Genomic DNA, 21,911 nt, shown 5'->3' on the forward strand with positions numbered 1-21,911 from the left:
CTCCAGAAGCTTTTATTCCTAGTATTTTCTATCTCAGTAAATTTTCCAGTTTATTCACACATGCAGTTATTCATTCATGCATGCATGCATTCAAGAACTAGTGTTTAAAAACTGTGAATCACTATGTTGTACACCTGAAACTTATATAATATTGTACATCAACTATACCTCAATAAGAAAAATTTTAAAGGAATGATTGGTTGACTGCTATAAGGGAGCCGCTATATAAGATCCTAGGGACAAAAATGAACAAAACAGATAAGGCCCTGCACACATGAAGTTTATGGTCTGATGGGGTGGACAGGCATTAAAGAAATCATAACCTATAAATATGTAATCACAGGTTATAATAAGGACAGAGAAATCTAAGAAAGGGTATAATGCAGTAATGGATTTAGATTTGGATTCGTCTATATTACTAAGGGGCATAGATCTGAAGATCGGAGAGATCAGTGGATGAATATTCAGATTTAGATTGATAACAGGCATGGACATGGAAAGGTATTCCTGATGTGATATTAAGTGAAAATTCAATGTATCCTATATGACATCGTTTGTAAGAAACACAAAATAAGCCAAATGAATGTATTTGCTAGGAGTCAGAGTAGTGGCTACCTCTTGCTATGTGACAGGAAAGAGTACTAAAGAGCCATCTTGGTGCTGGAAGTATTTTATATCTCTTACTCTGGGTTGGGGTTTTGTGGATATATTCAATTTTAAAAATTCATCAAGCTTTACATCTAAAATGTTTGTACTTTATTGCATGCCTATGTATATTTTCTGAAAAGTTTTTAAAAATCAGTGTGTCTCTATGCACATATATTTTATCCTCATAGAAAAGAATCTGGGAAAAAATGTGGCAACCAAGATGTTAACAGTGGTTGTATCTATATTGTGATAGAATTCTTTCTTTGTTTTGCTTATCTGTGTTTCCAAGTGTTTCTACAAATCTCCCTATAACCTTTGGTAATAAGAAACATTCAAATAAAAAGCCACTTCATGTTTGATACATTAAAAATTAAATAGGGGGACTTCCCTGGTGGCGCAGTGGTTAAGAGTCCGCCTGCCATTGCAGGGGACACAGGTCGAGTCCTGGTCCGCGAAGATCCCACATGTCGTGGAACATCTAAGCCCGTGCACCACAACTACTGAGCCTGCGCTCTAGAGCCCACGAGCCACAACTACTGAAGCCCATGCACCTAGAGCCCATGCTCTGCAACAAAAGAAGCCACCGCAATGAGGAGCCCTGAGAAGCCTGCGCACTGCAACAAAGAGTAGCCCCCGCTCGCAGCAACTAGAGCAAGCCCACATGCAGCAACAAAGACCCCACGCAGCCACATAAATTTATTTAAAAAAATTTTTTGGAACACTGAAAAGTGTTCAAAATCAGAATGCAATTCATTCTTCCTTTTGCTAAGCCAAAATTCTATCTCCCTACCTCTTCCATCTTGGTTTCTCCATCAGATTAATTTAAATGAAAAGCCCAGATTCTGCTGGTGATAGAAAATTAGAGACATTTCCAAGTTTTCCTATTGGATTTCTTCAATGCTCCAAATTATTTCTACTCCTCTTTTGGTCTTGGTGACCCAAATATTGCCCTTTATGGAGAAAGATTATTTTAGTGGAAGATTTTGTAAATAAATTGTGAAAGAGTTACATTCCTTGCCCCTTACACCATCTGAGACTCCAAGCCGATCTCCACTGAAGGCTTTCAGCACCTGAAAACTCACAGTAAATGCTAACCAGGAGACTTTCTCTCTTTCAGGATGATATCATCACCGTGATCAACCGAGTGGATGAGAACTGGGCAGAAGGCAAGTTAGGAGATAAAGTCGGCATCTTCCCAATCTTGTTCGTAGAGGTACGTGACTATCAAGTCTACATCTGATTCAAGCTTACTCAGAATTATACATGTGCTACAGTGAGTAATTCCTATTTGATATGAGGCTTATTTCAGAACTAACTAAAATCTTGAAAGAAAAGATGTTAGATGATATACCCATTTCTGGCAAGAGTGTGGGAAAATGGGCCTTTTCGTTCTGCTGCTAGGAGTACAAATTGGTGCCGTCTCTCGTTTCCAGACTCAAACTCCTATCAAGGATATTGAAAATGTACATCTCCTTTGAGTCCCTAATTCCACACCTGAGAGTTCATTATAAGGAAGTATTAAAACAAGTGTGCAAAGATATGTGTACAAAATGTGCAAAAATGTTCATTGTAGCATTGTGCATAGTGGTGAAAAACCAGAAATAATCTAAAACTCAACAATAAGGATTTAGTTTTTTTAAATTATGGTGATGGAAAAATATATACCCATTAAAAATAATGTTAAAGGAGAATACTCAATATCATGGAGTATCTGGTATTATGGAAATATGTTTGTGATTTATTGGTAAGTAAAATAAAGTTTAATGAGTATAAAGTTTCAGATTTAGAAGATGAAGTTCTGGAGCTCTATTACAATGTGGATAAAATTAACACTACTGAACTGTATACTTAAAGATGGTTATTATAGTAAATTTTGTTATGTGTTTTTTACCACAATTAAAAAATAATTAACTGCTTGAAACTACCTTTGTAAATACATATGTGTATATATAAATGGATAAAGGGCTAGAAGACTATGTACCAAGATATTAACAGTGGTGATCACCAGATGGTGAGATTCTAGATAATTTTCACGTTCTTCTGCTGACTTGTATTTTGTAAATCTTCAGAAATGAGCACATATTACTTCTATTGTTTTTTTAAATATACTTTGAAAAAAAAAAGAAAGAACACATGCTAGGCTATCTACCTATTTCTCCAGAATAGTAATATAACCTATAGCCCCTAACCTCTCTAGCCATCATTCTCACCCCAGCTTGAAGCAGGTCATTACAAATTTAAAAGAGAGGTTTCACTGTTTAAGTGCACTTATTGGGTGCTTACCAGGCATAAAGCATTAAAAGCTAGCAGTGCTGAACTATAAAAGAAGCAGAAGGTATGCTCCCTGCCCTCTAGGAGGGTGGGATGAAACAGAGCAGAGGTAGAGTTGGAAAGAAGGGACCAGTTCTACCATTCATAAGAGCCGAAGTGGGTTCTGAAGTGAATGGTGTGCCCAGAACACTGCCCAGCTGTCAAGGTTCCCTCACCCTCTCATCTCAATCTGTATGGAAGGAATGAAAGACGGAAGGGAGGGGAAGAGGAATGGTCCAGAGAGGCTGGTCTTCCTACTCTCTTCACTAAATGATGGTGCTTTTTCTCTTGTTGAGGCCCCTTCCAGGTACAGCCACCCAATTCTCTCTACGTGTTCAACTTCACTCATTTTATGAGGCTCAGCTAGAAATCTTCTTTTTCCATAAAATTCCAGCAACTAGTTGAATACTCAGTTGTCTCTTTCTTCTCAGAACACCTGATGGCTGTGTGGCTTGTACTTCACAGGCTAGCCCAACACACAGCAGGTACTTCATAAAAAAAAATTAGCTTCACAAGTGAATGAATGAAAAAAATATTTGGGAGGTGGTCCGACTGACCAGGAAAAAAATTCAGAGAACATACCTTTCAACGTGACCCTGTCCTAAATATATATTCAATCATTCAACTTATTTTTCATTGAGTGCCTGCCATGTCAGGTCCTGTGCTAAGTTCCAGTGATACAAGACAGATATGAGTCCCTGCTTTCAAGGATTGTAGGGGCAGACATGAATAAGTAATTATAAGTGTGATGAATGATGCAAAGAGCGAAGGAGAGGGAACTATTGGGGGGAGGAGAGTATGATGTTCAACTTACCTGGGTAGGGTGTTGGCAAATGCCTTGTAAGCCAAGATCTGACAAATGATGAGGAGCAAGCATGGAGGGAAGAGTGTTTTAGGGAATGGAGGTAACATGTGCAAAAGTCCTGCAGGATGAGGAAGTGTGGTACCTCCAAAGGACCAAAGAATACTAGATCTGGAGCTTAGAGAGTAAGAGAGAGACAAAAAAAAAAAAAAAAAAAAATGAAGCCAGGGAAGCAAATGGGACACACACCACAGGAGACTTTGTAAACCTTCCTGCATTAGTCAGGATGAGCCAGGTTATGCTATGGTAATAAACATCCCCTGTATCTCAGTGGCTTCACGAAGAAAAAGTTATTTCGAATCCATATTACATATTCAGCACAGAATGGTGAGAGGCTGTGCTCACACAGTCACTGAGGAACCCAGACTGATGAGGCTGGGCCATCTTGTAGCCGTGCCATCTGGAACATATGGACTTCCTAGGTTTCATGGCGGGGAAGAGTAAAGAAGAGTGAGCTGTGTATCAGCAAAGGCCTCAGCTCTGTGACATTTGTCACTCCCACTCCCACATTTGTCCATTGGTCTGAACCAGTCACATAGTCCCACCTGGCTTGAAATCAGCTGAGAAGTATAGGGGACTACTTGGAGTATTTGCTGAGCATCCTCACCTCTGCTGTATCATAAGAAGTTTGGACTTGACCCAGAAGTCAGAAGACACCACTGATAAATTTAAAGTAAGGCAGCGACTCCATCAGATTTGGGGTTCTTAAAGATTGCTCTGGATGCAGTGGGAAGAATAATTTGAGGAGGAGGGATTTAAAAAAAGCAGAAAGATCAATTAGGAGGCTACTACATGGCTCAGTTAGAAAATGATTGTAGCTTTGACTAGTAGATTGGAAACAACTGGACAGATTCCAGGACCTCTTAGGAGGTAGATCCACAGGAGCGGGGGATAGGGGTGAGGAAGTGGTCAAGGATCACACCCCATTTTCAATTTGTGTGTCTAGGTCAGTGGTAGAGCCATTTGCTGGATCAAGCAACATATGCTGAAGAGGAACAATTACGATGTTTGGGAGATAACCGTTAAGTCTGCAAGGACAGAGATGAGCTACAACTAATCCTAGTTGGATACCTAGGAGGTGCTTAAATTTTTGCAGATTAGAGCTTGCATGGTCCCCTGTATATTTCAAGAAGCTTCTTCTTAGGTCTGGGGAAAAAAGGCATAACTGACTTTATTACCCATTTCTGATATCCTTTTTTTCCAAAACTTCTACATTTAATGATTATTCATTTGGATACTCTCCCCACTACTCCACCTCTAAAATTAGTGATTACAAGAACCCTCACAGTCATCATCAAACTAGGGTCCTGTTCTCCTAATTGCTAGGAGGGGAAAAGATAATCAAGTGGTTGCTGTAATCTGGGAACCTGGTTTTCAAAAATTACTTGAAATCTAAATTGAGCTTTTTAAAGCAGTACTTAAAATTTGATTCCAGTCATTTCATTAAGACCAGCACTTGCTGAGAACCCTTTAAATAAGTTTTGAACTACCAGCGCCATGCAAAGCAATTGGAAGGAAGGAGAGCTTTCTTCTGAGAGTGAGGTGGGCTTTTTGGCATAAACAGGATTTTTCTTGTTAATGTATCGTTTGACTTATTGAATTGCATCTGGGTAAAAAGTGGTAAAACAAACACGGAGCTTATGCCCGTTCTTGTCAGGACTTCTCCAGTGGGGCCTGCCTGGGTTATACGAACCTCGCTCAGCCCAGTGGACCTCAAGGATATTGTTTCTAATGAGTGGGTGCAAATTGAAGAGCTCTGCAGTCCTTCCCCCGCTGAGCTATTAATCACCCTGGCAGAGGACAGGGAAGACCCAGAGTCACACGGGGCTCTTTGTGTTGCTGATGGAAACACCCACGGTATTGCTCACCTGGGGGCAGAACAATTAGGTGAAGGCAGAAAAAAATTAACTTATTTCATCGTGGCTATGAATGACCAGAAAGAACTTTACTCAGTCAACTCAGAGAGCGTGTATTATTGTCTTTCTGGGTGAACAGTGGCGGGATGGGTGCTCTGGGGGAACATGAGACATGGTCCAGGCTTCCATCAGAAGCGCCCTAAATAATTTCAGTAATTTCCCAGTTGATCTCCCTCCTTCCGGTCTGGCATTTCTGCATAGCAGCCAGAGTGAGCTTTTTATGTATTTGTTTTTATTTACATACAGTAAAATTTGCTCCTTTTGGTGTCTCTGCATTCTGATAAATGCATACAGTATAACCACACTACCATCAAGATATAAAATAGTTCCAACACTTGCCAAAAAATACGAGGGCAGGCTGCCTCTTGGAAGTCCGCTCCTTCCCTGACTGCAACCCCTGGCACCCACTGATCTGTCTTCGGTTCCTGCAGTTTTCCTTTTCCAGAATGTCACAGAAATGGAATCACATAGAATGTAGCCTTTGGAGTCTGGCTGCCTTCACTTAGCATAATGCCTTTGAGGTTCATCCATGCTGTCGGGTGTATTGGCAGCTCGTGCCTTTTCTTTGTTGAGTCATACTCCACGATGCGGACGTGCCGGAGTCTGTCATCCATTCGCCGACTGAAAGACACTGTGATTGTTTCCAACTGTCTGGCAGCTATCACTAAAGCAGCTATAAACACGTGCATACCAAGTTTTCAGCGAGCCTGAGTTTTCATTTCTCTTGCGTAATTACCTAGGAGTGGGATGGCTGGGTCAGACGCTAAGGAGGAAACTGTCAAACCATAGCATGAGCTTCTAAATAAAAGCATACATCAGATCACGTCGCCCTTCCACCTAAATCCTGCCAAAGGCTTCCTATTACAGTCAATAGACTCAGAGCCTCCCAGTCGTATGCGATCCGGATCCTGCCTGCCTCCATGGTCTCCTCTTTACCACCTGTTCCTCACTTCTTTCTGGTTCTTTCACATCGTTTTCTCAAACAGCCTGAGCTTTCTCCCTCTTCGGGATCTTTCCACTAGCTTGCAATCCGTCTCCTGGAATGTTCTCATGCTTGTCTTCACATGGCTGGTTCCTTCTTGGCATCTGTGTCTCAGCTTGAATGTCACCTTCTCAGCAGGTCTTCCTTGACAGCCCCCCACCAATCTAAAGTAGCCGCCTCCCGCAGTCACCCTCTGACACAGGAGAGCATTTATTACCGCCTGGTCTTTTCTTGTTTGGTTGTTTACATGCTGGCTCTGCCATGTATGTCACCCCTTCAGCTCTCTTGTCTTTAAAGTGGGCATAATAATGCCCCTTCCCCTACTTGATGGTTTCTTTTCACAATATTACAAGCTTCTGGTGGCAGGAACTGCATCTTTTCTAAAATTTTCTATCTCAACTATATTAATCATCTTAATCATCCTCACATTGTTATTAAAAAGTTCTTAAATGAAGAAAAAGTTCTTAAAGGAGCAAACTCCCTTTTACCTCTATAGGTGAATCTCTAAACTAGAATGAGACACGTGCTTTTAGAGGGCAACTGGTAACAATCATCATGATGGAAGTTTAAGTAACTGTCCTGGAAAGTTTATTCACACAATCCCCTTTGTCAGCATATTTCCGATTTCTGAACGACATGAACTCACAGGGCCCTTGGTGGGCAGGGTACTCAAAATACAATACAGTCAGTGGTGGTGCTAGAGCTGGCTGGAGCTAGATGGCAAGGGCTGGGTGTTAGGTTTTCAGGAATCTTGCTAGCCAGTTGTTAAACCATTGGTAGATCTTTACACCACAGAGATTGGTAAACTCTACAGATTGGGGTGAGGGGGGTCATTTGTTTGTTTGTTTTTCTGATGTACCAGCACACCACTGACGGTAAGAGGTATAGAACAAAAGAGAATGGTGATGAGGTAAAAGTATTTAAAGGAAGTAGTAAAAGGTGGTCTTAGCCTTAGGTGATCCAGGGTCCTGAATGGATTTACATTCTGGTTAAACACTTATCAAACGTATGAACCTGAGCAACTTCATCCACTCATTATTGCACAAACGCTCACTGAGCACCCACTCGGGGATACAGCAGAGAACACGTGTATAAGGTCTCAGCCCTCAGGCAGCTAACAGTCCAGCGGAGGAAAGGAAGATAAATGATTACCGTGTGGAGTGGGAAAGCATGGGGGCTGCAGGAACACTGAGAAGGGCAAACAGACAAGTCAAGAGTGGAGGTGGGGATTCAGGGGTGGCTAGAGGAAGAGGGAAGGGTCCCCCAGGTAAAGGAGGCTGGGATGATGCTGAGAGAGACGGGAAAATCAGAGTAGAGTATCATGGCTTGTTTTAAATTCTTCAGACCTCAGTAAGAGTCATAGCTACGTTGCAGGAGAGTTGTGAGAATTGATGGATATAGTAAAGGAATTGGGATATACTGAGAACAGGTGGAAGCTGACCAAGGAATGACAACTGAGGCGGTGGCATCTGAGCCGACTTCAGACTAGCCTGGGTAAGACACAGCCGCTCACATGAGATCAGGATGCCTAAATTCTCATCAGACCTTTTGCCTTTTCAGCCAAACCTCACTGCAAGACACCTCCTACAGAAGAACAAAGGCCATCAGTCATCCCACACAAAAGGCATGTCCCTGGTGTCATCCTCCAGAGGCAAGGCGACCAACGCACCCACACTCCGAAGGGGCCCGGGGTCCAGGAGGAAGGGGCCCGGGCAGTTCTCCATCATGACGGCCTTGAACACCCTCAACAGGATGGTGCACTCTCCCTCGGGGCACCGTATGGTGGAGATCAGCACCCCAGTGCTCATCAGCTCCAGCAACCCCTCTGTGATCACTCAGCACATGGAGAAAGCGGATGCTCCTCCCAGCTCTGTGGGGCAGGTAGGGAACAAACCCCTGGGATAAGGGCATCTTGGAGTCGGGCAAGTGACGCACACCGTGTCACAAGCAATATTGGATCTTTAGTACCTGCTAAGCCCCCATAATGCATTAATAACAACTAATATCATTATGTGTCAGAACCGTCTATACATGATCTCATTTCATCCTTGAAACAGCCTGTGAGCTAGGTATTACTATTATTGCTATTGTTACCCCCATTTTACAGATGAGAAAACTGAGGTTTAGAGGAGGGGGGTTTGCTTTCCCTTGCTAAGAGCCATGGCATGGTTCCTGTCCCTTAGAGAACTTCCCTCCAAGGAGATAATGACATCTGTTTCCTGGGATCACAGTTTAACCTTCACTGTTCCATCCTCCAGTAATGTATCAGGCATCACGTGACAGGGAAGAAAAAGAAACTATGGGTTATTGGGTGTTTTCAGGACTAGCTATATACTTTGCAAGGCCCAGTGAAAAATGAAAATGCAGGTCAAAAATGATTAAGAATTTCAAGATGGCAACAGCAGAGCATCAGACCAAGTGAAGGGCCCTTCTGAGCACAGAGCCCTGTGTGACTACACATGTCACATACCCTGGAAGCCAGCCCTGGTGGTTTTCATATGGAGCATTTAATGAGATTATGTACGTAAAGTGCTTAGCACAATGCCTGGCACATACTGAGTACCCAATAAGCATTAGCTCTTAATACTATTGTTATTAATACAACTGCTGTTATTATTAAGCCTGGCCACTGAGTTGCCAAGTGAAGGGAGATAAGCCAAGGGGCCGTCCTGGCAATCCAGAAGCAGAACTACTTCTAACAGCATGAGGCTATTTAGGTTGAAGGATGCTTTAAAAGATGAAGGACCAGAGGTACAAGGCAAAGTAATTAAGAATTGCATGTCAGGTATTCTGCTATAAACACTCTTTGGAAGCATGCAGGTGACAACTCGAAAAGACAAACCTCAACTTGCACTGATGTAATTTTTATTAAGCTGTAAATCTTGTTTTTAAACATGAATCTCTACCTTGGGATTAAATGACTTAATTGGACTCTAATCCCTTTTTAACAAGACAAGGAGGAGAAGAAAGTCAAGGGTTCCTCAAAGACCTGTGTGCTGGTCTAAAAGGAAAACAATCACCTGCTACAGCACTTCAGACCTTATACCACTGTCTGCATCTCTAGGAGGCTGGCTGTTGACGTCATTCTGCCCGCCACTTGCACTACATACACACTCACACACAATTACACTCTCCCCTCCCTATACACTCTCCTTGCATTAAAAAACTGTGAAATTCCCTTCCCTTCCTACCCACACACACTCCAAACACTTTTTTACAAGTACATACACACTTTGTGCCCCAAGTTCTACACCCCGTACACACATATACACACACATACATGCTCCAACATGGGAGCCCAGTGACTCACAGTTAAGCGAAAGACTAGCAGAATTTTTCTGAAACCATTCTTTCTAAATATACAGACATAGGTATACGAAGTACAGCCCACACTCAGTAGATCTAGGCTAGCTCACTCAGCTATAAGTTGGCTTCCCAAAGGATTTAACCAAGAGTCACTTTCCCGGTGCCTTTTTCATTCTTCTCCCTGGTCATTTACCTCATCAACAGAGAGGCTGGACCAAAGCAGAGAATCCTAGTAGGATTCGAAACAAGTAGTATTCCTTCCTAATGTTCACAAATGGTGAGAATTCCAAAGTGTGGCATTGGCATACCCTATCCCCAGGGAACCACTGCACAGTACTGATAGCCTTTTCTCAATTCACATGGTGGTGGATTATAAATATTTCTACATGTTTGCCCAGATGTTGTCAAAAACACACTCTTAAAATGCCCCACTTATGAGCTACATCTAAAGATGAGTGGAAAGTTGAGCAAATGACAAGATCTCCTGCTTCCTTTTTCTCTAACATCCTTGAGAGCTGTGGTTGGGTCTAGCTTATCAAACTTCCCCTCCTTCCCCATCCCAACACCTTTCATAGTACATAGTCCCTAGTAGGTGGTCAGTAAATCAAGGAATCAAGACATTTGGCTTAAACATCTGGGCAGATGGTGGTGACGTATACATAGACAGGGAAGACTGGAGGAGGAATTGTTTCCTATAGAAAGATCACAGGTAAGTGTAATTCTTTCAACCAGTAGACATCTGTTGAGTGCTTACAATGTACTAATTACCAGACTGAGTCCTGGGGATTCTACTACCAAAACATCAAGAACAGCAATAATAATCTCAAACATTTATTGAAAGTAAAAGAATTGATAGGTAGAAAAGGAAGGAAGGAAGGGAGGGAGGGAGAGAGGAAGGGAGGGAGGAAGGAATTCTTTCTTTGTTGCCAGTGTCCTGAGTCCTGCGCTCCATCCTAAAATATGGTAAGAGCCTTTGTAGGTGAGGTACTCTCACCACTTTACAGTGACGTAATTAAGACCCCCAAAGAAAAATGGTTGGGCCACCGTTCCTAGAATTAGTGAACAGTGAGAGTCTGTTCTGACCGTAGAATTGTGTGATTCTGGCCCATAAGCTCTTGTCACTATGCTTCGCCATTAACAGAGACGTCATCAGGCAACACCGTTACATCAATGTAGTTTATCTTGAATGTCTGTAGCCTCCCTTTTCTTGCACATCTTCACTTGACTCCAAGGCCTTCCAGCATTCTCTTCCCTGCCCACCCCTCAGTAAAGAATTTGCCCTAAGTCTTCTGCACCTCTAGAAGGTTTTCATTTACTATCACTTTGTTCCTTTATGAACTACCGTGTCCAAGCATTGTGCACAGTACTGAAGGCACCAGGAGTAAGTCTTGCCCCCAAGGAACTCACAGTCTAGCAGGGATACAGAAAATAAATGACTGACTATGGTGGAGTTAGGGCTTCCTAAAATGAGATGAGCACCCTGATGGCTCCCACACTGACTTAGGCGGTGAAGATACTTGGAATTTTACAACACAGAACTGTCGACAGAGAAAGTTACTTCCTTTCCAACTTTCCCCAAGCCTCTTGGTGATATCAGAAAGTCTTAGTTTGGTGCTAGTCTGTCTTTAACATCCTCTATCAGGTTTTGCTAATCTCCCTCTGTCAGGAAGCGAGAACCAGGCATCAGGCTCAGAGCTTCGGGCAAGCAACTGCCCATCTCTGAATTTCATAACACTGTATGTTTTCATCATGTTGTCGGATGGTTATCCTCCATATCTTACAAGTGATACCAGTTCTTGTTCACAGAAGTCTATGAAAAATTTTTAATACTTTATTAACATGTTTAAGCTTTTTTTTAAAGAACAGTGAGTTAATAAAGGTACAAGTGATATGTGGATATGGCAAAAACCATGGAGATGGGACACAATGCAGTTTAGAGAGCACCAATCCAGAGTAAATACATGCATAATTAGAACATGTAGGAAGTGCTACGGAAGCAGAGAAGAGGGCATTTGTTAGCTTCAGTCCTGTTCCCTGAGAGAGGGATATTTGAATATTTGAACATTGGTCCTTCTGTGACTGACGTGTAAAAAGTCCAGGAAAATTTTTTAGGGAAAAGCCTCTTTAAAGAATGTTCAGTCCCCACCAACTAAACGGAGGGGGCTTGGAGGATCAAGGAGTAGGTTTTCTGAAAACACCTCTAAAGAAACAATGAAGAGGAGGATTACCCTTCACCTCTTAAACACCAAAGGGTAGCAGTTCCTACCTTCTCACAGAGAGAAGCTGAAGCAAGGAATTCTGTTTTCCTGTTGTCATTGTGTCCTCCCACCCTTGGGAAACCACCTGACACATCTGGCTGGAACGTCAGGAAGTGACCTTAAGGGTAAACTTTGGACTAAATACAATTGTGCTTGAAAATAATTCAGGATTAGACCTGAAGACTCTGAGTAGGTTCCGTGGGAAACTGCACTGGAGGAGGTTAAGAAGGGGCGTGGGAACCAATGTAGTTGGCCTTTGGGGGAGTCCTGGAGATTAACTCTAGGTCTGCACTGAGGACGGCGATGCCTTCGAAGGAGAAGGAAAGTCAACTGCATGGGACACGAGTTAGAAAGAAGTCCGTCAGTAATACCTCTTAAGGGAAGCCACAGTGCCAGGTCCACCCTGGAGATTCCAAAACTGACTTCTTCAGGATGTGGAGTCGGTTTGTCCCATCTCCCCACTCACAGCACCATGAGGTGCTCTTGTTTGCTGTAACTCTAGCCTTCCTAAGACATTCTGCTCCCCCAGTCTACGCACCCTCCCTGCCCAGGGAACTCAGCCTCTTCCTCCCTTCCCCCTCCCGCCACTGCCAATCCCTCCAGCCCCCTCCTTCAGCTTGCCCCTTCCCCTGTATCACAGGCCCAGGTGAGTGCAACTGCAATGCAGCTATATAGAAAGCCCGTCGTCATTCCAGAGTTCTCTCTTTCCCTCACCTTCTACATCCAGTTCATCAGCAAGTTCAGTTTGCCACCTAAATCGCAATTGTTTCTATTCATCTCATCCCACTGCCTTAGTTTTGGTCCCCATCACTGCTTCAGTCTCTTCCTGGTCTCCCAGAACCTTGCTCAATCTCAACCCCTCACCCTGCCGACCCCCTCACCCCTACCCATTCTCCCAATCATAGCCTCCATACTCTGGAAAATCCAAATCCGTTTGTCGGCTTCTCCTCCCCAGACCACCAATGGTTCCCTACAGTCTTCAGAAGCGGCAATACCTGCCATTAACTAAGTGCCCACTAAAAGTCAGCAACTCTCAATATGAGATGATTTACACACATTATGACTATTCTCACAGCTCTTCAGAGTAGGTGTTCATATGCCCATTTTACCAAGCAGAAAAGGTTTGGGACAGAAAAATTAGATAACTTGCCCAAAGTCTGAAAGCTAGAAACAGACCCAGGATTGGGGGCCAGACCTGTGCCTTCTCTCCTAAATGAGTGAAGGCATTCTAAACCCTCCCTGATCTGACGGTAGCCTTCCAGCCTCCCACCATGTCCCCCGCCACAGGCATACACAAAAGTTGCAGTGACCTACTCAACATTTGTAAGCCTAGTGTATACTAGGCCACCTCTTGGCTTTTTGTCCTTGTACCCGGCATAGTGCCTGCATTACTCTGGGCAATGAACAAACGTTTGTGGAACAAATAAATGCTGTTCCTCCTGGAATTTATTTTTGGTTCATTTGCCTGTCACAGTCACATGCATACCCCAAGCCCTGTAGGTATACCATTTCTTCAAGGAAACTTCTGCCACCCCTCTTCTGCCGAATTAATATCTTTCCCCTGTGTTCACATCACATTGTTTACACTTGTGTTCTTAATACTATAAGCATCCCATATGTATCTTATCACCAGGCTTACTAGATTGAAAACTTGTTAGGGGCAGGGGTGGTGTTTTATTCATTTATGTTGCTGTTGACTTTCCAAAGCCCCAATAAAGTTTTCTAATAAAATATTTTGCCTCAAGAATCAAAAACAAAGACAGAGGCCTCTGATTTACTTAAATAACTACCAATCCCTTTCCCCTCTTCTGATTACCCAGAAAATAAAAGAGGTAAGATAGAGAGGGGAAAGACAGGCCACTGAAATCATTCCTTATGATGTGATTCCCTCCCCCAGGCCTCCTCCATCCCATCCCAGGATGATAATTGCAAGTCCAAGCATCTTTCCTGGGCTCCTGGGAAGATGAGCTGTCATGTGCCTTAGGGAATTCTGAGGTCTGTAAAGCTGACTCTCCTTTCGATCCAATATTCAAAATATTCTGAAGAAAGTAATTTCTAGGAGCTTCAACTATAAGTCCAGATCTCCTGTGTCCCTTTGTCTCCATCTTTCGCAGAAATCTCCCAACCCAACTTTAGGGTACTCAGGACGGCCATGAGAGATGGTTTTTACTGAGTAGTAAGATAATTTTTTTTTCCTTTGGACACAGTGTCAGTGCTAATGTATGTTTAAGATTCTTAGCTAATCCTCCTTCTAAGGTAATTTACAGACATAAACTTCCCCTATGCTTATATTCTTATTTTGATTATCTTCCAATATAAATCTTTATCTTTACGATTTTCACGCAACAAACCCCTGCTCACAAGTGAAGCTGTCAGAGCTCTCTTGAACTGGCCGGATTGGCCCCAAAGAGTCGTGAGTGTAAAGTGGGGAGGCTCCACTAAATGAACACCTGTCCCCTCAAACTGTTCTGTTCCATGTCATCATTATCTGTCCCAAAGTACCTTCTATGGGACCCAACAGGTGCTTGAAATATGTTTATTAAATTTTCAAGAACATACCTCTTGGGTGGAGACAGCCCCTTAGACTGTTCTCATACATTATCAGTTAATGTCTTAGCAGGAGTTCCCTGGCTGACATCTGAAAGCAAAAAAAAAAAATGACACAGGGTAGAACCAGAGGGCCTCTGCTGCCCTCTGCTCTGCCAGATCCCCTGGGTAAAGAGCTGTCAGGAGCCACCTAGAGAAGCAGTGTTATGTCCAGGGGAAACCACTCCAGCCTTAGACCCAGACACCTCTCCCCCGTCTCAGCAGTGAGACTTCTGACAAGTCCATAGCCACTCTAAGCTTCAGTTTCCATCAAAAAAGCAGGAATAACCCCTGCCTCACAAGGCTGTCGGGAATATCAAAGATGTAAAGTGGGTGTAAAGTGCTTGGCTCCCATTTTTATTATTTTTGTTATTATTAAAAATGTTAGCAGTCAAAATTGCTTAGTAGTCAGTTGCTAGATTTCTCTTCAAGCACTCTCCTCCAGGTTTTTTGAACTTTTTTGTAAGAGAAAATTTCAAACACATATAAATGTTAAGGGAAGAGCACAGTGAACCCTCCGGTACATATCACCCAGTCTCAGCAATTATCCACTCACAGGCCTATCTTATTTCAGTTATACCCACCCCCGCTCATGAACCTGCTCCTAACTGAGTTATTTTAAAGCAAAGCTCAGACATAATATCATTTCATCCATACACATCTCAGTATCTCTTTAAAAATTTCAGGGAGTATTTTCTTCCAAGAGTTTAACATAAGAGTGATCCCATTATCACACACTAGAAAATGGAAAATAATTTCTTAAAAACATTAAATGTTTAGTGCTCAAATGTCCATATTTGCCTTATAAGTTTTTTACAAGATGTTTTGTTTAAATGACATCTAAATGAGGTAAACACCTTGCATTGGGTTGATATGTCTATTAGATTTCTTTTATTCTACAGGTCCTCTTGCTTTTGCTTTCTCTCTCTGTCTCTCTGTCTCTCTGTCTCTGACTCTCTCTCTCTGTCTGTCTCTCTCTCTCGTCCTTTGCCATGGACATGTAAAAAAAGCCAAGTCACTTCTCCTGTTGAATTTTCCACATTCTGGGTGGTACTGGTTGAGCCTATGCAATGTTAACACATTCCTCTCTACCATTCATGAGGAACCATTCATGACCATTTATTCGGGGCTGCAAAATGGTGACATTCCAAATCTATCATCCCTCCTGAATTTTTTTTTTTAATATTTATTTATTTATTTGGTTGGTTGGTTGTGTCAGGTCTTAGTTGTGGCAGGCAGGCTCCTTTAGTTGCAGCTTGTGGGCTCCTTAGTTGTGGCATGCAAACTCTTAGTTGCTGCATGCATGTGGGATCTAGTTCCCTGGCCTGGGATCGAACCCAGGCCCCCTGCACTGGGAGTGTGGAGTTTTAACCACTGCGCCACCAGGGAAGTCCCCCTCCTGAATTTTTTTAAGCTGCAATGCTTCTGTAAGATTGACTACTACCTTCTAAGAGTTGATGATGTGTAAGATCCTATACTGTGAGTTTTAACTAAATTATTTCACAATGATCTCCAAACTTTCATAACATAGGCCCTCAGCATATACTGGGGAATCCAAAGTTCATGTCTTAACCACCATACATCTATTCTCTCCCCACCCGCCCCGTGTTTCTCTCTCTCTCTTCCTTGTTTGTTCCCGGGCGTTTCCCTAGTTCAAAGACAGGACTCATTTCTCACCACCTTCTCTCCTGGCATGTTTGCCATCATTGAACTGCTACTCCTTTTTCCACTGGCCACTGCCAGCTGGGCTAATCTCCCCTGCCTGCCTGTGCCAGTCTGCTTGTTTACATCCTTATCACTGCCCTCAGGCCGGCCTCCTCATCCTGGCCCCTTCAGCCGTGTGTTCACCCTTCTGCCCCTCCTGAGGACTGGTTCCCACAGCTGGGCTAAGACCAGGAGGAAAAGACCAGGTTTCTTCAGCCTGGAGAAGAAAGGGCTTCAGTGTTGCTGTGGGAATAGGAGTTGACTTTATTTTTCCAAACATGGGTTTATAGACTGGTTTTGTGTTCCCGTGTCTGGAAGAGGAAAGGAATATAAATCAGCACATGAAGGATTTCATGAGGAACAGGGAGAAATCTCTCCCATCACATAGACTGTTAGAAACTAAGCACTGAAAATGCTGAAGGAGCCTGTGCATGCTGCTGTTGGATTTTGGGGTGGTTTTTATTTTTCCCTGTAGAGGAAGGCAGCTTAATATAAACAGAAGGGCTCTGAGTCAGGCTAAGCTTCACGCCACGGCTTTGCTACCTAATAACTAAGTGACAGTGAACTAAGTACCTTACCCCATTGAGCCTCAGCATCCTCATCTGCAAAATGGGTAGGTCCTTCCATGCGAGGTCTTTTCAGGGATTAGCCATAACTCAGTAAGCTGCTGCCATTGCTCTTACCTGCTTGCCTCCAAGCAGAGTGTTTAGAATATATCATCATTGGTGTGATAGGGGAGAACCCCTGGCTTAAACCGGGCATTGAGCCAGACATCTTCCAAGATCCAGGTGACCCTTCCAAACTGAATTCCCTAAGGTATATTTTTCACAACTCCTGGCCAACACGGGGGTGATCTTGTCTCATTTTATATGTGAGAAAATTGGCAGGAAAAGGTAATTCCGTAACAGAGTCAACGTCTTCCTCCAAAATCAAATCAACTAAATGTGGTTTAAGACCAAACTAAGAGTCCTTTTACTGCATCATTTAATGCCTCATCCGTGAACCATGTGGTCCCAGGCTGCAAGAGTGATCGTTAGTACAAGACAGGTGCCACCACCACCTGATGTGCCATGATGTCGCCAGTTAGGCCTAAGAATCTGATCCGAATGCTCCCTTCCATCAGCAGCATGACCGGGGGGAGCCATTTTGCCTCTCTAGGTCCCAGTTTTCTCATTTTCTAGGTGGAGTAATAAAACAGACCTGGCAGAGTATTATGTTGCTCAGTTAGCGAATAGCACACTCTGAAGGTAAGTGACACCAGGAAGAACAGCTCCTATTATTTAGTTAATGATGGTCCTGGTTGGGATTCCTCTGGTCTTTTCTCAAGCACACTTTCACACAAGAGTTCTCCTTCCTTTCTGGCTACTGCAAAGCTTTCTCAGCCCCAATAGGTGTCAGGTAGAGATCTCCTCTAGGAGCTTTTAAACAAAGAGCTTCTTGGCACTTTAGGGAGAAACAGTATAGTAAGAAGATAAAAATAAGGGCTTTGGGGGTCAGCCAGCTCTCACTCTGCCTCTTACTGAGCAATATAACATTGGGCAAGTTACTTAATCTCTCTGGACCTCTGTTCTTCCATCTGTAAAATGAAAGTGATGTGGTGATTTTTGGGTTTTTTTAAACCTCTTAAGATCGCTGTGAGGATAAAACGAGGTGATGCATGTACATGAGATAATGGCCAGGTTTTGGCAGTGGTAAATGGCTCGGTAAATGTTCACTGTATGATTAATGTTGGGTCGGCTCAGGAAGCTATGACCTGCCCCCATGCCCATGCCCCAGGGCTGGCCTGTGCAAACAGGCCTTGCTAAGAATGCCGTCCGCCAGCAGCACGCTTCAGAAGGATGCTCCTTCAGAGCCTGCCTGGAGTGCAGAGGCTTCCAAAAGTCCCCGTGCTTCCTTGTTAAGCAGTGGCAATTCTGGAAGTAGGGAAGGAGTATGGCTTTGGGCTTGTATCTTGCGGCCCCTTGGGGTAACTGTATTTGCTCAGCTCAGACCCTCAGCTATAATCCCAAGGGGAACCCGCAGGAGGGAAGCCATGAAAAAAGACTTTGGACAAAGGAGGAGACCAGGGTGGAGACTGAGGCAGGGCCGTGTTTCCACCATCTTTTTTTTGGCACCTTTCAGCTTTTTCTGTAAGCCACATCCTCATCTGGTCTAGTTGCCCAAGCCCCTCACAGCCCACCAGTGAAGCAGCCAACAAAGAGTTGTCAGGTGCCCCCAATGCTCCAGGCACAGGCAATACAGTGGACCAGGCAGACCTGGTTCCTAAGCTCGTGGAATCTCCAGACCAGCAGGGAAGACAAATACTAAACAAAGTATTATAAATACCTGATACAAGATTGTAAGTGTGCAAAGTTCTGTAAGGTTGAAGGATGGGGAATGAAGAGAGTCTGAGGGTGGTCAGGGAAGCCTACCTGCAGGAAGTGACCTTCAGGTAGAGAGAGACCTGACGGATAAAGGAAGTCAGCCTGGGGAAAGAAGGTGGTGAAGCGAGACCCTCTCCTCAGCCCCAGCAGCCCAGTTCACTTTATACTGAAGTTAACGCCAGAAAACGGCAGTGCTCCTGGAGCACCATGAGGTCTGCAGTGCACAGATCCCCGCCCTGCCCAAGCTCCCTGAGGTACTCTGGGGAAAAACCATTCTTGTTCTGGTGACCAAATCAAGTTTGGTAATTAACCCAGCTTGCTTCTTTGATTCAGCATTTCTTCAACAAGAAGTTAAACTTTACATCATCATTCTGCCCAATTAATCCCGGCAGGTGAGCCACTCAGGGGCCCCAGCCCTGCCAGGTTGAAAAAGGGAGCGGCCTGGCCTGCACCGCAGACATTTTAACACAGACTCTTTAGCCCTGGGAGCCAGGAGCAAGGGTAACTGATATGCAAGGCCACTGGGGCCCTTAACACACACACACACACACACACTCACAGAATTCAGCATGAAGGAAAAATAGGAGAGGAAAAATAAAATAGAAGGGCAAGAGAAAGAGAAAAGAGGTGTACAGGGCAACAGTCAGGGACAAGGAAGGTAGTATAGAGAAGGGTAGTACAGGAGACATGGACATTCCTCAATGGCACAGGGACCTTGTCCACGTGGCTCAAATTTGCAAGGACCCAGTAATAGCACCTTTCACACAGACCTGTTAGGAAAGTGAATGAGATATTCACATAGAGAAGGCTTTGTCAACCTCAGTACTGCTGACATCTGGGGCCAGATAACTCTTTGTTGTGGATACTGTCCTATGCACGGTAGGGTGTTTAGCAGCATCCCTGGCCTCTACCTACTAGACGACAGGAGCACCCACCACCTGGTTGTGGCAACAAAACATATCTTCAGACCTTCTCAAATGTCCCCCAGGGTCAAAATTAGCCCCAACTGGGGGCCACTTATGTGCGGGAGATAGCACAGGGCCTGGCGTACAATACATGTAGAATAAACGGCAGCTGACATAAGGTCTGTGCGAGGCAAATGCCCTTTCTGAATATCAGACCCTTCTTCCCAAGCACATGCCAAGAATATAAGGGCTTTGGAGAAAAACTGGAACTTTCCGTAGGTGGGATGGGTAGACTTGCCAGTGTCATCACTGGAAATGTGCAAACAGACTCATGTGCACAGGGATGGAGAGGCTGAAGGGACCTATATATTCACTGGATTGTTGGAACAGGTCCACTTTCCACTCTGCTCAGCTCAGAGGGAAAGGAGCTAATTTTGTGGCGTGGGTAGCAGGTGCCAGGCCCAGTGCCAGGGTCTTACATATAGACCAGCCTCTGTGAGTTCTGTGAATAGATATTATTATTTCCATGTTAGATGGAGGAACTGTGACCCAGAGAGGCTAAGTAACTAGCTCAGTGTTACTCAGCAAGTACATTTCAGGATTTGGGTCAGAACCCAGGTCTGACTCTCTTCCAAGCCCATGCTCTTTCCCCACCCAGGTGGCAGGAGTAGGGCTTCTCATATGCCTACTTGATCATTCACAGTGAGAGTTTAAGAGCAATTCGAGGGCAGCAACCAGGCTTAGTGGGAAGGAATGATGGGATTGATTAGCAATGTCCATCATGGGCCCAGGAATAGGAAAAGGAGGCAGGTGTTCCAGGTGTTTGCCATCCTTGTACAGACCCATAATCCAAGATTCAGTGATTCTGTATCATCCTAGCTGGCGTTTTCTGGGGTCTACACTGGACTAGGGGTACATCCCGCTTTGTTCGGCAAATTAGCTGCTTTCATGCTTTCTCGGGGCCTAGCTGAAAATCAAGTCTTCTCCATAGGTGAGGGTTCCTACAGAGGGCACAAGGAGCCTGTTCTTAACACATTGTTCTCATGGAGAAACAAGGTATCACAACCCTTTGTTAATGCTTGAGGAATTTTATTTTTGATGATTAAACTGTTCTCAAAAAAGAAAAGGAAAGAGAAACTTCTGAGGAAATGGGCCATTTCTTTTCATAGAAAAAAATGTTTGCTGTATTTTCAAAGTACAAGCTTTGGAAGATGCAATATCTATCCTTCTCCCTCTCTTCCCACTCCAAAATAATCCAGCCCTGGTGGAAAATTGCACAACTAGATGCATAACAAAACCTGCTTACACGTGTAAAGAACATTGCAAACACCAGTTCGTCTGTTTCCAGACACTTCAGCTAGGGAAACGTGCTTTCTCATGGCTGAGTCTAGGGCAACCCTGAGGACAGAGAGGGTAGAGTCAGAAATGGGAACAGATCCTTCCCTCCTGCTGGGCTTAGTTCAAGCTGCCTAAGTGAGCTCTTGTGCTCCACCTTGGCCTTGACCTTGATCTGTGCTGGCACTGATTAGGGAAGGCTCCTTGCCTTCACGGTCCTGTTCACTAACACAGCGTGCCCACCACGTGCCAGCCAACCATTCATTCAATAAAGACTTACTGATTCCCTGCCATGTGCCAAGTTCTGGGCAAGCACTGGGGAGACCAACCCTAAATATATTTGAAGCAGCATGTACCAGGTCATAGAGAGCATTCACGATTTTAATCATTCTCTTGCATCCATTTCAAGTGGGTAGGACATGAATGAGATTGGAGAATGTCTACCCTTGATGTTCAAAGTCATATTCCCTATGCCTGGGATTAGGCCCTTGCTGGGCCCTCACCTCTCTATGCAAATAGAGAAAGCAGTCACCAGGGGAAGGGCTATGCACTGCAAACTATTTCTGCTATTGGCACCTGGAAATTATCCACTATTCATTTATTTGCTGGGGAGGTGCTACAATAGGAATGGCAAACTACAGCCCACCAGCTAGATGTGGCCCTCAGCCTCGTTTTGTATGGTACAAAGCTAAGAAGGTTTTTACAGGTCTAATTGGTTGGAGGGTAGGGGGGAATC

General features: G+C 44.0%; 1 protein-coding gene across 1 annotated transcript in view; it reads left to right on the plus strand.

Moving 5' to 3' along the window:
• SH3RF2 (SH3 domain containing ring finger 2) overlaps nucleotides 1–21,911 on the plus strand; it is a gene marked incomplete at its 3' end in the record, with an annotated part of 125,974 nt that overhangs the window by 63,409 nt on the left and 40,654 nt on the right. Inside the window, exons 4-5 of the mRNA XM_079917148.1 lie at nucleotides 1,766–1,861; nucleotides 8,279–8,599. Coding sequence (XP_079773274.1) covers nucleotides 1,766–1,861; nucleotides 8,279–8,599 — 417 coding nt within the window. The remainder of the gene's footprint in view (nucleotides 1–1,765; nucleotides 1,862–8,278; nucleotides 8,600–21,911) is intronic.

Source organism: Stenella coeruleoalba (assembly GCF_951394435.1).
Source record: "Stenella coeruleoalba genome assembly, chromosome: 3".
In the NCBI taxonomy this organism is placed as follows: Eukaryota; Metazoa; Chordata; class Mammalia; order Artiodactyla; family Delphinidae; genus Stenella; species Stenella coeruleoalba.